Source organism: Neoarius graeffei, chromosome 9, assembly GCF_027579695.1.
Source record: "Neoarius graeffei isolate fNeoGra1 chromosome 9, fNeoGra1.pri, whole genome shotgun sequence".
NCBI classification, from domain to species: domain Eukaryota; kingdom Metazoa; phylum Chordata; class Actinopteri; order Siluriformes; family Ariidae; genus Neoarius; species Neoarius graeffei.
Window position 1 is genome coordinate 60,563,580 of NC_083577.1, and position 17,069 is coordinate 60,580,648.

At 40.9% G+C, this 17,069-nt stretch overlaps 2 protein-coding genes across 2 annotated transcripts in view; one reads left to right on the plus strand and one right to left on the minus strand.

Annotated features, from left to right (window-relative positions):
* Positions 1 to 1,936, minus strand: part of mettl8 (methyltransferase 8, methylcytidine) — a 45,273-nt gene extending 43,337 nt beyond the window's left edge. The window contains exon 1 of the mRNA XM_060929997.1: positions 1,853 to 1,936. The gene's annotated coding sequence lies outside the window, so the exon portion shown is untranslated. The remainder of the gene's footprint in view (positions 1 to 1,852) is intronic.
* Positions 1,332 to 15,775, plus strand: dcaf17 (ddb1 and cul4 associated factor 17). The gene is made up of 14 exons (XM_060929996.1): positions 1,332 to 2,066; positions 2,497 to 2,600; positions 2,686 to 2,776; positions 3,253 to 3,389; positions 5,881 to 5,959; positions 6,079 to 6,168; positions 6,262 to 6,369; positions 6,991 to 7,096; positions 7,305 to 7,447; positions 11,790 to 11,899; positions 12,017 to 12,104; positions 12,705 to 12,788; positions 14,104 to 14,259; positions 15,556 to 15,775. Exons 1-14 carry the CDS (start codon positions 1,878 to 1,880, stop codon positions 15,664 to 15,666), a joined length of 1,596 nt encoding a protein of 531 aa, XP_060785979.1. The 5' UTR covers positions 1,332 to 1,877; the 3' UTR covers positions 15,667 to 15,775.
* The last annotated feature ends 1,294 nt before the right edge of the window (positions 15,776 to 17,069 follow it).

Consider the following 17,069-nt stretch of genomic DNA (forward strand, 5'->3'; position numbering starts at 1 on the left):
CGCTTTGATAGCGTTATCATAGCGTTTGGGTAGCGTCTGCCTTGCGTCCAGGTAACGTTCTCGACGTTTGTCCAGCGTCTAGCTGACGTTCTCGACATTTCCACAGCGTCTGCCTAGCGTTCCTGTAGCGTTCGAGTAACGCGTGGAGCGTTTGTGTGACGTTCCTGTTACGTTTCGCCAACCTGCGGCTGGACGCGCAGTATAAAAGGGGGGGCTTTTGGCCAGAGTGCATCACTTCCATTTCAACCACCATTTCAACCAGGTTGTTGTGATGCATGAGAGCAGCAACAGCATACTGGTGTTTCTCTTGGTCTGTCATTGTTCTGAAGTCTTCACTCGGTGAAAGTTCCAACAGGACTGTCGGTGGCCTCTGCAAGCCCCTTTAAATATATTTCTGGCAAGTGCCTGCCAAATGCTCCTGAACGCTACCAGTAGGTTACAGGCGCGTTACAAGGATGCTACATGGACGTTACACAGACGCTGGAAAAATTCAGAACGCTGACAGACGTTAGAAAGATGTTGAAAGAGCGTTACACGAGCGTTAAGAACGCTCGGCGAACGCTGACGAACGCTGAAAAACGTTGGCGACACGCTGGACAGACGTTCGATGGACGTTACACAGGCGTTAGGCAAGCGTTACCCAAGCGCTAGGCACGTGCTGGACACTCGACCCTGATGGGCCGGCGTCCGCCTAGCGTCCAGGGAACGTCCTGACTTTCGAGTAACGTTCGAGTAACGCCCGCAAACTTTCGTGTAACGTTCCTCTAACGTGTAAGTAGCGTTTTGATAGAACGTCCTGAATTTTTGTGCACACCCAAAACTATTTTTCACCCTCAACGTTTGCCGACGTCCCTCGACGTTTGCCGACGCTCGTCTAACTTTCTTGTAACTTTTTTCTAACGTTCTCGACGTTCCTCTGCGTTTCGCAACACGTTACTCGAACGCTGGTGAGAACGTCGTAGTGTGACAGGGCACTATGCGGGACAGGTGGTCACCCTACTCCCAGAAGAGGAAGAGCTAGCACTAGAGAGTTCACCGGCGTTTTCATGCGCCATTTCCATTGAGTAGAACAGCCAGTGAACCGCAGCGTGTTCTTCCGCTGACGTCACAACATGGCCGCGAGCCACGGACCCAGTTTTCTTGCGCTGTGCAATTAAAAGTTGGATATTCGCGTAACAACAGCTTCTTTTCACGTAATTATAACAGAAATCTAACATGTTTGCCATGTTGTATAGTTTATTTAAGAAATTGCATAGAGTCATGTTCGTGTCATCAGCCCTTTAAATGAACTGGAATGACCCTTTAATTGTGCGCCATTTTTCATCCGGGTGTTTCATTTCTTCCCACCGAAGGCAAGTGGCTGCAGAAAGGGGTGACTTTCCCCCCCCGAAATGGAGTAAGATCGCATCCCAGGTCCACGCCTGGAGTAGCAGCTTTAGCTTTTAACTTTGTTTTGGACCTGTGAACAATCCAGCATGTATAGAAACCGGGTCGCGTGCACACAGGAGCTAAAAATGCTAGCTAGCTCTAGTTTGCTAACAAGTTGCCTGTATCTATTAGCACTCGTTTCATAACTAAAACATTTATTTCTCGAGTTATTAGCAAGCATGTTCAAATTCGGAGCAAAACAAACCAACGTTAGTAAGATTGTGCTTATTAAATATCCTAATTTGTAAACATTTAGGCTAGAGACAGAGAGCTAGCCCGCTAACGTTAGCTTAGGAATGGCAACCATGATGCCGTACTGTAGTTACTAAGCAAGTAATAGCTTACTTTAACCAGAAAGTGGATATGGACGCTGCAGATTTACTACGACGGATCGTTTAAATTTGCAAAAGTTTGGACATCCTACCTGAGTGTGCTATTCTCCAGTTTAAATGGTGTCAATGGTCTCCTCCTCCTCCATGTGTTTGGAGTGCTCTCCTGTTGCGCGCCCTCTAGCGAGCAAAGCGCGAATAAACAACGCCTGCGTCCTGTTGGGCTTCAGGGCATCAGGAGTGACCTCACATGACTTTGGGACATTACTGGGAGGAAATCTCAAGATCCTCAAGAATATTATTCTCCAGGTATTTGTTGAACTAAACCTTTAAACACAACACATACACCTCAGGACTGTGCACCTTACACACAGCACATACACCAAGTCTGTGCACCTTACCTTACCTTTCCAGACTTCATAAATGTGTAATATTTTATCTTATAATGTGACTCTCTCGTGCAATAATTTATAATGTGACTGTCTCTGTGCAATACTTTATATGTGCGATACCTCACTCCATAATGTGTAACACAACACGTACACCTCAGACTGTGCACCTTACCCCCCCTTTTTTTCCTCACCCCTTCCTCTCTCTCTCTACATGCTGTTTGCACTGTTATTGGAGATGCTTTAATCTCATTGTACATGTGTATAGTGACAATAAAGGCATTCTATTCTATTCTATTTAAAGTCTTTCTGCAATTAGTGTTGGTTATTAACCCGCGTTGTTTCTCAAGGATGGTGCGGAATTCACAAAGGTGTGGACCAAATCCTCCAAATCGGTCATCTCGTATGAAAGTGGAAGGATATATTTTGAGAATTACAGATGTTCCTACACCAGGTAGAGTATATTAAATAGTCCTATTTTCCTTTTCACTGAATATCCCAATAAATGTACTAATTTACTTTTATATACTGAATTGCAGCCTAACGCCTCAGCCACAGCTCTTGTATGAGATGCCAAAGCGATCTAAAGCTGAGAAGATTGAGGATTCCTTATTATGCCAGTGCCCAGTTGTAAGTCCTACATATTATAACAGGCCAGCATTTATTAAAAAAAAACTAGCACAAGTCTTAAAGATAACATGATACCACAGATCAGGGGCAGCACGGTGTTGTAGTGGTTAGCACTGTCGCCTCACAGCAAGAAGGTTCTGGGTTCGAGCCCCGTGGCCGGCGAGGGCCTTTCTGTGTGGAGTTTGCATGTTCTCCCTGTGTCTGTGTGGGTTTCCTCTGGGTGCTCCAGTTTCCCCCACAGTTCAAAGACATGCAGTTAGGTTAACATGGAGCAGCCTTGAGCAAGATCCCTAACTACTCCCCGGGTGCTGTAGTATGGCTGCCCACTGCTCTGTGTGTGTGTGTGTGCGCGCGTGTGTTCACTGCTTCAGATGGGTTAAATGCAGAGGATGAATTTCACTGTGCTTGAGTGTGCATGTGACAAATAAAGGCTTCTTCTTAAAAAAAAAATCAGCGTGCTGTTATGTTTATTGCAGGATAAAGTGCTCCCATGGGCCTTGGAGCAGAAACCCAGCCTTCTAGCCCTAACAGCTAATAACTGGTTGTATCATCTGTCAGCTGACACAGGACAAACACTACACAAAGTCTACCTCTCCTCTCATTTCAAGTTCAGGTAATCCTATCATACCAGCCACAGCTGAGTTCAAAGGTTTGCATTTCCATGTTTGTTTGTTTTTTTATAAATAGATATATAGATCTAGTTTACAATTTATCTACAATAATTGCAAGAATGTACGAATGAAATGTGGGTAAACTCTGGAACAAGACAAGAATCTGAAACTGCTACAGAAAAATGGTCTGTGCTGAGTTTCCCAAAAGCATTGTAGCACAAAGATCATCGTTAAATGGTAGAGCGAGCAGCACAATGAACGCTCTCTCTCCTAGTTAAGATGCTCTTAGTGTTAAAGGAACAGTCCACCGTACTTCCATAATGAAATATGCTCTTATCTGAATTGAGACGAGCTGCTCCGTACCTGTCCGAGCTTTGCGCGACCTCCCACGCAGTCAGACGCAGTCAGACGCGCTGTCACTCCTGTTAGCAATGTAGCTAGGCTCAGCATGGCCAATGGTATTTTTTGGGGCTGTAGTTAGATGCGACCAAACTCTTCCGCGTTTTTCCTGTTTACATAGGTTTATATGACCAGTGATATGAAACAAGTTCAGTTACACAAATTGAAACGTAGCGATTTTCTATGCTATGGAAAGTCCGCACTATAATGACAGGCGTACTAACACCTTCTGCGCGCTTCGGCAGCGCATTGATATCTGAGCTCAGATATCAATGCACTGCCGAAGCGCGCAGAAGGTGTTAGTACGCCTGTCATTATAGTGTGGACTTTCCATAGCATAGAAAATCGCTACGTTTCAATTTGTGTAACTGAACTTGTTTCATATCACTGGTCATATAAACCTATGTAAACAGGAAAAACGCGGAAGAGTTTGGTCGCATCTAACTACAGCCCCAAAAAATACCATTGGCCATACTGAGCCTAGCTACATTGCTAACAGGAGTGACAGCACGTCTGACTGACTGGGAGGTCGCGCAAAGCTCGGATAGGTACGGAGCAGCTCGTCTCAATTCAGATAAGAGCATATTTCATTATGGAAATACGGTGGACTGTTCCTTTAAGAGGCTTTTGGGAAACCCACCACTGGTTGAAACAGATTTCTGGAAGGCGAGGGAGAGGAATATTTCAGAAGTTGCTCAGAGGTTACAGTAAAGTTTGTCAGTAGTTATAAAGGCAAAGAGTGGGTATGCCAGTTATAAGAGGATCTTCATATAACAATCATGAAGTGAGATATAAACCTTTGAGCTGATATACTGTAATTTTTTGCTATTAATGATATTAACATACAGCATTTGGTTACTTTGGTCTTCCCTTGTCTTTGTTACAAGTACATTTCCAAAAAAGTTGTGCGCTGTGTAAACTGTAAATAAAAACAGAATGTGATGATTTGCAAATCATGGAAACCCTATGTTTCATTGAAAATAGTACAAAGACAACATATCAAATGTTGAAACTGAGAAATGTTAGTTTTTTTGGGAAAAAAAATGCTCATTATGACTTTGATGTCGGCAACATGTTTAAAAAAGGTTGGGACGGGGCAACAAAAGACTGAAAAAGTTGTTTTGTTTTTTACAAAAAAAAACAAAACCTAATTTGGTTAATTGGCAACAGGTCAGGCGGCACGGTGGTGTAGTGGTTAGCGCTGTCGCCTCACAGCAAGAAGGTCCTGGGTTCGAGCCCCGTGGCCGGCGAGGGCCTTTCTGTGTGGAGTTTGCATGTTCTCCCCGTGTCCGCGTGGGTTTCCTCCGGGTGCTCCGGTTTCCCCCACAGTCCAAAGACATGCAGGTTAGGTTAACTGGTGACTCTAAATTGACCGTAGGTGTGAATGTGAGTGTGAATGGTTGTCTGTGTCTATGTGTCAGCCCTGTGATGACCTGGCGACTTGTCCAGGGTGTACTCCGCCTCTTGCCCGTAGTCAGCTGGGATAGGCTCCAGCTTGCCTGCGACCCTGTAGAACAGGATAAAGCGGCTACAGATAATGAGATGAGATGAGATGGCAACAGGTCAGTAACATAATTGGGTATAAAAAAGAGCATCCCAGAAAGGCAGAGTCTCTCAGAAGTAAAGATGGGGATGGGTTCACTGCTCTGTGAAAGACTGCCTGGGTAAATGGTGCATTAATTTTAAGAATAACGTTCCTCAATGTAAAATTGCAAAGAATTTGGGGATCGCATCATCTATGGTACATAAGCTCATTAAAAGATTCAGAGAGTCTGGAGAAATCTCTATAGGCAAGGGACGAGACTGAAAACCTTAAACTGTTTTTTGGAAATGGGGTTGTATTTGTTCATAAGCCTGTGTAAACTTTTGCACTTGACTGTATGTTTATTTAATGAGGAACTGAAACTATTTTGGGTATTTTAGGCAAGTTGCAATGTTGCAAATTGACTTTTTGGTTCTCATAAATGTTTTTGTTATCTTTCTTATGCGTGTTTGTCGTGTGCACGTGTGTGTGCTTGTATTTCAAGTGTTTCAGCTTTTGAAATAATAGTTTGAGTCGTACCAATTTATGCGCTACCCTGTGTAACTTGACAGATCCCTGGGATGGGATGTCTCTCAGGAAACATTTTATGTCAAATCCATTCAGCATAAACAGACACCACTAGCACGACAGGTGAGACATATTTTATTTATTTATATTTTATTTTAATTAATTTGATTTTTATTCTGCACATGATGGTATTTTTATGTAGGAATGCTTGCTCGCTCTCTCTCTCTCTCTCTCTCTCTCAGGCTGGTGTTGAGAACAACGTCCTCATGCATTTAGCCATATTTAAAGTTTTTCCTCTTGATGTTATTGGACTTCTGGAGATCAACAAAAAAGTAAATTGTTTTTTATTTTATACGCATTATTTTGACCAATGAGTAAAGGTATGTCTTGAATTTTAGTGATGTGGTATTTTGCTTAATTTTTAGGTCTTTGGTAAATCTGTGGTTGATGTTCTGCTGTCTCAAGGAGTGTTGGCTGTGTCACACAGCTCAAAATGTGTAAAGCTTTACAGCTTTGAATACATTGTGAAAAAGGTAAAGTGCTTTATATTAAAGGGGCCTGCTCGCCTTTTCCCAGAATCCACTCCTTTGGTTTTTATTTACTTACAGGCCATGGTGTTTTGAAAGCATGTGATCGTAGCTCTGTTAGCTCTTTGTGCAGCAAAACCTTTGCAGCTTTACTTTTAGTGATCCCTTTGAAACCCGTTTTGAACTTTTTCTTCATCTGCATGTCATACGAGGAAGCTTTGAACAAAATATTCCTTCTCTTTTTCCTTTGCGGTGCCTGAGAGATAACCAATCAAGGCTGATTCTGATCTATTACAATGAAATAACCATATAAAAACATCCTGGACCGGTTGAAAGAATATAAAATATAGATACTTCGACAAACTATCTTCAGTTTTACATTGCAACTTAAAATCTATGGCCTAGCATGTCACAGAATTGATTTTTGAAATATCGCTAGCATCGAAAATGGCGACGCACTACTTGGCACAAGGGAAGGGAAGGGGTGAGCTGACTGCTTTAAAAGTATTGTCATAAAATGGAAATTAGCTAAAATGTTGTAGTTTTTGCTGTAGTCATCTTGTTTAATAGATGTTTATGCACCTCATCATACTGAGCTGGCGTTCATATTGCAAATTTTTGTTCCAGTTCAGGACCAAGAAGCTGGTACTGGGACAGGAGTGTGATTTCTATGGTGCTAGGGGAATAGTGGGAGATGCTCCCTACGGTATTCCAGTCAACATTCACCTCAAGGGTTGGTGGCCACTATCTATTCCCACTTAAGGCCTCTTTGGTAGCAGAAAGTCTGAGAACACAGTGAATATTTTGAACAATGTGTCCTTTATACTTTTTTTTTTCCTCCCACATACCAGAGATATTTTCCAGTCTTTATAGGGCAAGCTGGTGGTAGTGGTACTCCATTAGCAGTGGCCCATTTAGTTAAAATAGATATCTCATTTCAGAGTGTCCTCCTGCGCTGTTCGAGATGTCGTACTTGGATAATGGGATCCAGATCGGAGGCCACCCATGGCACTACATCTACACACCAAATCATAAGAGACATAGAGGAACACACCACATCTGCTCCATCAGTGATGGTGCCCTGGTAATTTATATGTAGTGTAGTAGTAATGAATCGGTTTCCAGGAGTATTTAATTCAAATTATACATCATAAAAACACTGTGAAAGTCAGTATTACTGTTACATTAGGAATTGTCTGTGATTAGGATCAGTCAAGTCCAGAAGTACTGACAACTTCAAAAATGCACAAAAAAAGACTGTATAAAGTAAACATTAGGCACAAATTTCATTTATTCTAGTTATAATACAAACAGTGCCAGAGATATTCATGGCATTGCTCTTTTTCGATCACAGTGACACTTACCAATCGTGGGCATCTGTGAGCTCATGGACGCAGAAGAGCGCCAGAAACACGTTCCTTATTCTGCCCTGTGATATGAGCAGCAGCTCAAAAAATGTGGCTGGTGTCATGTGTTTTGGAGGAAGCACTTGTTAGCCTCCACCCTCCCCGGTTTGTAGCATTGTGTGATGAAGGAGGAAGAAGAAGAAGCCTTTGGTACATGTACACTCAAGCACAGCAAAATTCCTCCTCTGCATATAACCCATCTGAAGCAGTAAACACACGCATGCACACACAATACTTAGAGCAGTGGGCAGCTATGCTGCAGTGCCCGAGGAGCAGTTGGGGGTTAGGTGCCTTGCTCAGGGGCACTTCAGCCATGACGCAGAGGGAGGGGAAAGTGCTGCTCATTCACTGAACTCCCCTCACAATTTTCCTGCTGGTCCCGGGAATCGAACCGGTGACCCTTTGGGCCCGGTTTTTTTAAGAAGGAAAAACAAAAATTTTTCTCAAACATCCCCAAAAAATATGTTGCAAAGTAATAGGACCCCCCCAAGCAATATTTAAAATGACTTTAACAGGGAAATTGTGATGCTTTCTAGTTGCATCTTTGGTCTTTGTATATTTTTTGACCAAATATAAGCCTGTGCAAATGTCTTCCTTGACCATTATCATGGATGAAGCAAAACAGCTCCCCAGCATGGTGAGGAGGATGGTATGGAGGCAAAGAACATCCCAAATATCACAGTTGGAGAGTTGCTCAAATTAGTTGATTCTTGGCATTTCAAAATCCCACCTCGATTAAAAACAAGCTGTTTTTAGGATTGTGTGAAACAGGTTCTTCCTGGAAGCAAGCCACAAAATGCAGTGCCTGAATGTCAAGCATCATTGGCACTACAGTTTGAATCGTGTGTTTGTAAGCTCCAGTCGCCTCGCCTGACTGTTTGGAGTCGGTGACGTCACGATTTGTACTCGGAGTGTTATTTGAACCTCGGAGAGAGTAAGGTGGCAGTGCCCAGGGACATTGTTTTTCTTTTAAAATAAAATCTGTACACAGTATACAGGTACAAATATGAACACTCAAACATGTCTTGTATGGACGATATCTGTCAGCATAAAGGAGTTTTTACTTTTTGGGTTTTGTTTGGCTTTAAGGAAGATCTTTTTGCCCTTGCACACTCTGTATTTCTGCTGAAAAGAGGGAACTGAATACAAGTCCCTAAACCCATTGTACAACCCCGATTCCAAAAAAGTTGGGACAAAGTACAAATTGTAAATAAAAACGGAATGCAATGACGTGGAAGTTTCAAAATTCCATATTTTATTCAGAATAGAACATAGATGACATATCAAATGTTTAAACTGAGAAAATGTATCATTTAAAGAGAAAAATTAGGTGATTTTAAATTTCATGACAACAACACATCTCAAAAGTTGGGACAAGGCCGTGTTTACCACTGTGAGACATCCCCTTTTCTCTTTACAACAGTCTGTAAACGTCTGGGGACTGAGGAGACAAGTTGCTCAAGTTTAGGGATAGGAATGTTAACCCATTCTTGTCTAATGTAGGATTCTAGTTGCTCAACTGTCTTAGGTCTTTTTTGTCGTATCTTCCGTTTTATGATGCACCAAATGTTTTCTATGGGTGAAAGATCTGGACTGCAGGCTGGCCAGTTCAGTACCCGGACCCTTCTTCTATGCAGCCATGATGCTGTAATTGATGCAGTATGTGGTTTGGCATTGTCATGTTGGAAAATGCAAGGTCTTCCCTGAAAGAGACGTCGTCTGGTTGGGAGCATATGTTGCTCTATAGCCTGGGAAATCCCATGCTGCTTTGCACAATCGTTCCGATCTGAAAAGACAGCATGGAAACTATGGTCTAAAGGCTCGCCTGAGTTAGGGAGCCAATCAGAGAGTGGGGAGGGGTGGAAAGACGGTGACACATACTACTCGACAAACGGAAGCTTGTAGTTTATTTGGGACTGTTTACGGATCACATTTAACATGGCTGCGAGCGATACGAACCAAACTTTCGATCAAGCTGGACGGAGGGTCCAGCTTCTCTCATATTTGTCTTGCACAAACGGCAGTAATCGTTTGGTGCCTTTGTTTTGCCTTCTCTTTCCCTTTCCTTCTCCTCTTCGCCTCTTCGTCGCTCTAACTACGTCACCGGGTACAACTGCCATGATTGGCCATGGGCTACGTATACGCCAAATGATAGACATTCGCAACGTCCCATAAACGGCCGTTGACAATCGTAAACCACACCTCCCCTACGAGAAATTTAATAGGCAGATTCCAGACCATATTTCACTTGTGATATGGTCTGGTGTTAACCAGACTAGTTGCTCTAGAACCTGGATATACCTTTCAGCATTGATGGTGTCTTTCCAGATGTGTAAGCTGCCCATGCCACACGCACTAATGCAACCCCATACCATCAGAGATGCAGGCTTCTGAACTGAGCGCTGATAACAACTTGGGTCGTCCTTCTCCTCTTTAGTCCGAATGACACGGCGTCCCTGATTTCCATAAAGAACTTCAAATTTTGATTCGTCTGACCACAGAACAGTTTCCACTTTGCCACAGTCCATTTTAAATGAGCCTTGGCCCAGAGAAGACGTCTGCGCTTCTGGATCATGTTTAGATACGGCTTCTTTGAACTATGGAGTTTTAGTTGGCAACGGCGGATGGCACGGTGAATTGTGTTCACAGATAATGTTCTCTGGAAATATTCCTGAGCCCATTTTGTGATTTCCAATACAGAAGCATGCCTGTATGTGATGCAGTGCTGTCTAAGGGCCCGAAGATCATGGGCACCCAGTATGGTTTTCCGGCCTTGACCCTTACGCACAGAGATTCTTCCAGATTCTCTGAATCTTTTGATGATATTATGCACTGTAGACGATATGTTCAAACTCTTTGCAATTTTACACTGTCGAACTCCTTTCTGATATTGCTCCACTATTTGTCGGCGCAGAATTAGGGGGATTGGTGATCCTCTTCCCATCTTTACTTCTGAGAGCCGCTGCCACTCCAAGATGCTCTTTTTATACCCAGTCATGTTAATGACCTATTGCCAATTGACCTAATGAGTTGCAGTTTGGTCCTCCAGCTGTTCCTTTTTTGTACCTTTAACTTTTCCAGCCTCTTATTGCCCCTGTCCCAACTTTTTTGAGATGTGTTGCTGTCATGAAATTTCAAATGAGCCAATATTTGGCATGAAATTTCAAAATGTCTCATTTTCGACATTTGATATGTTGTCTATGTTCTCCTGTGAATACAATATCAGTTTTTGAGATTTGTAAATTATTGCATTCCGTTTTTATTTACAATTTGTACTTTGTCCCAACTTTTTTGGAATCGGGGTTGTAACATGGTGGTGGATCGCTTTTTTTTTTTTTTTTTTTTTGGTATGTGGCCCATAGGCTCGTGTGAAGATTGAAGGCATCGTGAATACTACTGTGTACCAACATATTGTTGCCCAAATACCTGGTGGCCTCATAATTAGCGTTTTGTGATAGCCATCTCATTCATCGGATTTGAAGCCTGTTGGAAACCTTTTGTCTAAGTCCAAGAGTTCACATGCACAAACCTACGAATATAGAAAAGGCTAAAATGTTCATGTGTCAAAGAGGAAGTTTCTCCTAGATGTTTCTCAAACCTTACAGGAAGTGACTAGTGCTTCACTACTAATTGTTGTGATGCTGATCATTTTGGGACTAATGATTTGCAGAAAAATTTCACTACTTAAGAAAACATTTTATATAAGAAAGAAAACTTTACATCATCCTCACATTCATATACATTTTCTTTTTTATATATAAAGTGTGCCAATAATTCTGAAGGTGGCTGGACATTTACACTCGGATAAAGTTGTTTTTAATTCTCACTAATGAGAGATTCTGAAGACAGTATTTTATTGAATGTACAGCACCATGAGTAAGAATAAAGTCTAGCAGGTGTGTTTTGTGAAGATTTTGGAAAACTGTTTTTAAACAGCTTTTACTGTACATATACATTACTAACCAAGCTTAACCTAGGCTTCTAAGTCAACACTCTATTGACTTGCATTCCGCTAAAAAGGCAAAGAATGGTGTGCAGGATATGAAGTGCGACTCGCTGGAGGCAGACTGGATCTTCTTCCACCCAGATGACTCGGGCAGGATCATTCATGCTGGACCCAGTACCATAAAGTGAGGCGGTCAATACATTTTTGAGGACATTTCTAATAAATAAAATAAACAAGAAGATAACTGGATTTAGTAGTTAATAAGGTGTATTGTGATGTTCTCTCTCTCTTTTTTAAATAGTGTTATGAAAATCAAAGCAGAAAAAGAATTCAGTTCAAAGTATGAGGTGGTCTGTGACTTCTCTATTATAGCATCTCGAGAAAACAGTGTAAGTTTGTATTTATTTGTTTGTTTTTTATTGTTGCATGCAATTTGTTAATCTACTAAATCATTTTCATACAACGGTGATAACTTGGAAATGAGTGTGTTAACTTGGGCAACTTGAAGCTTAAATAGAAAATATACTTACTTTGCAGATATGGTTGTCTAATGGAGGAAAGAGATGGCACTAAATGCTCACAGCACTATGCATTTCTGCCATTTGTCAACTGGCATGAGTCTTTATACAGTATTACCCAAGAGCATTATGGTGTGAAAGAATTGCTCCAGAGGCTGTTATTCAGTGCTAGATTTGCTCAGACTTGGTCAGGAAGTGCTTTTCTACCAAATGGTACATTTTGCCAGTCAATACTTGTGGAATTATAATGGCAGATGTAATCGTGGAATCAACTGGGGTCGCACATACTGATTAACAATAAGATTAAACCAACCACTGAGTCTAATAAACTTGACTGTTTATTGGTTGTCTAAGTCTCACCATTTTCTTATAGTGCACATAATCCGTAAGCAGGCTTTAAATGCCACTTTTCCCTCTGTTTGTTTGACCAGGAATTAAATATTAATGACTGTTTTTCATTTCTGCTTGCAGGCCTCCTCCCAAGTGACCGTGACCACCTCTGGTCGAACAGTGAAGAAAAGAATTCAGCAGCTGGAAGATGATCCTGAGCAGGAGGTACATTTAGTACTGAGTAACTCACTCATAGCACCCTAACGGATCCATGTAAGCAACAAAGAAAACAGTCCTAGCTAACGTCAGTTTAAGAACTCTTCCTTACTGAATGGATAACAGGAAAAATGTCATTTATTCTTCTGAATTCCAGTTGAAAATTGTGAGCTGTTTTTATCAGTGAGAATTGATTAGGTGCAAGGGTTGTCTTGAGCAAGATAGCCAAATGATTTGGTCCTTAAGTTCGTCAGAAATTATCAGTGATCCAGATTTAAGTAAATAATCCATACAGGTGTTAACTTGTGTGAATGAATTGTGCTGGTTTAACTGAATATTGAAAGAATTACAAAAAAGCTTTTCAAGTTTTGGTACTATGCATATTGTAATTTCATTAAATTCAGTCACATTTTACCAGAGTTACAGCCCTTGATTAGCAAAATTATAATTTGACAATTTAATGAGTGTGTTTCCCTTCTGAAATCAACTCTCACAACTTTTGGAGGAATTTCATGAAACTTGGCAAAAGGCATTGTTGTATTTCAGCACTTTGCATATTTTTATTTTGTTCAATTCAGTCACGTTTTACCAGAGTTGTGGCCCTTGATTAACAACCTTGTACTTTCACAATGTCATGAAGGTGTGTTTGCCTTCTGACATCAACTCCTCTCTCAATTTTTGGACGAATTTCTCGAAGCTTAGCAAAAGGCCTTGTTATATGACGGTAATACGCATATTGCGATTTAATTTCGTTTAAGAAAATTCTCCCAGAGTTTTGACCCTTGATTAAATAATGTGCACTTTGACAATTTCATGAGGGTGTACATTCTTCTGAAATCACCCCCTCTTACAATTTGTGGAGGAATTTCACCAAACTTGGCAAAACTTTGTTATATGACAGTTACTGTATACGCATATTGAAATTTCGTTTAATTTGGGCAAATTTTACCACAGTTATGCCCTTGATTATTAACAAACTTGTACTTTGGCAATTTCATCAAGGTGTGCTTGCTTTCTGAAATCAGCTCCCCTCACAATTTTTATTATCCCCCGCTGGCCAAAAGGCCCGAAGGGGGATTATGTCGTGGCGATGTCTGTCCGTCCTGGGAAGGGTACTCACCTTCTGAAATCAACTCCTCTCTCAATTTTTGGAGGAATTTTATGAAACTTGACTTGATTCTTTGTTATATGTCGGTAATATGCATATTGCAATTTCATTCAATTCAGTCGCATTTTACCAGAGTTATGGCATAGTTTCCAGCGGGGGATTATGTGCTCTCCGAGCACTCGGTATTATTGAATTTCTTGCTTTGGTGTTTTATAGACATTTAAGATGGTTAAATATGAAGACGAGCTGGATCTGCTGGCCATTGTGGAAGTCAGTCATACAGAAGATGAGGGACGAGCAAGTGTACACCTCCACCACAATAAAAGTGGAGCATTGCTGAAAAAAATTGCCCTTCAGGAGCCATGGGATGTGGTAGGTATTACACAGTACTCTTACTCCCCTCTATGGAAGCACACTGCATTCACAAAAGGGGGGGAAAGATACCTTATCTTATCATTGAGTTACTATCTTATAATTACTAGAAAAGATCTCAATTCTAAGATCAAGAATCTAGGACCTGGGTCTCTGTATAGACGGTGTCTCAGATAATTCTGTAGCTTCAGCTATACTCTGTGAGGAGCTAGGATTTTAAGCAGGTACTGGATGGTCCTTTGTGACACAACCAAGCCAGCTTGGATGCATTTCAAATGCACAAATTTTTATCCATGCAGTATCCCGTATTGGTTTTACTGCTGCTGCAGGTCAGACTGAGCTTTCTGTCTGAACAACCCCAGTGACTTGAGATGCCTTTGCAGTGCTGACATACGGTACTAATATTGGCGCCATCCACATTAAGTAATATTAATATTCCCCTGTGTCTCCTACTGAGAGAGAAATAAAAGCAGATTAAATTAAATAAAAGCAGGTAGCACCATCAGTGCCCACCATCTTATCCTGTAGTCTAGTTAATAATGATTGATAACTAGACTACCTTAACTTTTCTCATAATTACGAGATCCTGATCTCCTAATTTTGTAATTATAAGGTCTTTTCTCACAATTACCAGATCCTGATGTTGTAATTGAGATCTTTTCTTGTACTTAAGACAGTAATTCATTATGAAATTAGATGTCTGTATTTCGTATAGGTAATCGTATGGGGCCGAGTAAAATGAAGGATTAATTTCACAAGTGATTTCACGACGAGTGCAATTGATCCTTAATCAATTGCACTCGTGATTTGAAATCACGAGTGAAATTGATCCTTAATTTTACGAGGAACCATACGATTACTTGTTTATAATATATAGGGCCAAATTCATACTTTGGAAGCCATTCAAGTTCACAACATTTGTCATTCGCGTTTTCTGAACCAATCAGGGCGCAAGACTATCTTGCACGTTTGAATCAGTTTCTAAAGCGTCTTTCATCATGACACGGCGACACGACACGAGGATTTTGAAAGTGGTTTACAAAATTTTATTGGAACTTCTTTACAAAAGCCATTTTGTTGACAAAATTTGCTAATTTTTGTAACCGTAACCAAGCAACGAACTAGCCAATAGCATTTCAGAAATACGGCCCTGTGTTAAGGAAAAAAGCCCTCCTTGATTGACCAATCAGAATTGAGTAATTTGGCCCTATGTATTATAACAAAAGAAAAATGTTTCCATACCACCACCACTTCCCCAGAGTAATATTTACAACCAAGTACTTTTCTTTCTTACAGACCTACAGTCATGAAGTCTACTTCGACAGGGACACAATAATTCACATTGAACAAGAGAGGAACAACAGCTACTGTTGCCATGTTTATAAGATAAAACGAAGGACAAACTGAATGCACAACTTGTAGATATTCAAGTGACTAGCTCAAAATATTTACTATAATTTGCTTTTTTTTTAAACTCTCTCTCAGATTTTCTACAGACCCAGTTTGTTGAATAAAAGGGGAGTTTGTTGAATAAAAGGAGAATTTGTGGTGATCCTTTTTAAGTTTATTTAGGAAAACTGCTCAAGGTTATAAAAAACAATCATGATTAGATACTATACTCATTACAGTACTAGTCTTAATGGCTTTGAGATTTAAGCAATGCAGGAACAGTTAAACAAAACAGGAAATTTAGGCTTCTGTTTAACACAAATATACTGCAGTGTAACTTTCCTAGAATTAAAATAAGATTAATGATGTAGAAATTTAGCAGAAAACTCACCATTACAAAAACCACACAATACAAGTTTATTTTTAAACCGAGTTGTTTACCTGATTTGTTGTTTTATAAAAGTAATTCCAAAACATTTGATTAAAAGCACAATCCCAAAATAAATGAGTTATGGTTTAATCCAAAGTGTTACAGAAGGAACATAGAGGGTCAATATTTAATTTCTATTTGACAGTGTTAGCCTCTCTGAATAGCATCTGTGCAGTATTTTCAGTGAAACTTCCCGTAGCTTATTTGTCAGGAAAAAGGGGGGGGGGGGAGAACCCTTCTAAGTAATAACCATGCACTTTGCCAGTCCATGACAGGAAACAAACTGTTCCAATAAAATACTGCAGCAGATTTGTTCACAATAGTACTATTTAAATAATATTGGCTGGCATTGAGTGGTATATCAGATATATTCCATTCAGCTAGCATGATATTGAACGAGTCGAAGATGATCATGCTAGCTGAATGGAATATATGATGTACCACAAAAAAAAACCCAGCCATTATTATTATTATTATTATTATTATTATACGTTCCTTTCGGATGTTAAATGCATCTTTCTCTTTCAAAATTCTCTCAAAAGCTTCTGTATTTAATGAAGCAAACCTGGTGACCATGTCCATCCATCCATTATCCATAACCGCTTATCCGGTGCAGGGTCGTAGGCAAGCTGGAGCCTATCCCAGCTGACTATGGGTGAGGTACACCCTGGACAAATCACCAGATCATCGCATAGAGACAATCAATCATTCACGCCTACGGTCAATTTAGAGCCACCAATTAACCAAACCTGCATGTCTTTGGACTGTGGGGGAAACCGGAGCACCCAGAGGAAACCCACGCGGACACGGGGAGAACATGCAGACTCCGCACAGAAAGGCCCTCGCTGGCTGCTGGGCTCGAACCCAGGACCTCCTTGCTGTGATGCAACAGTGCTAACCACTACAAAGTGATTTGCCGCTCCAAAGCCAGCCAACATTATTTAAATATTTCTTATGCATGTATTATTTTGGGGCGGCACGGTGGTGTAGT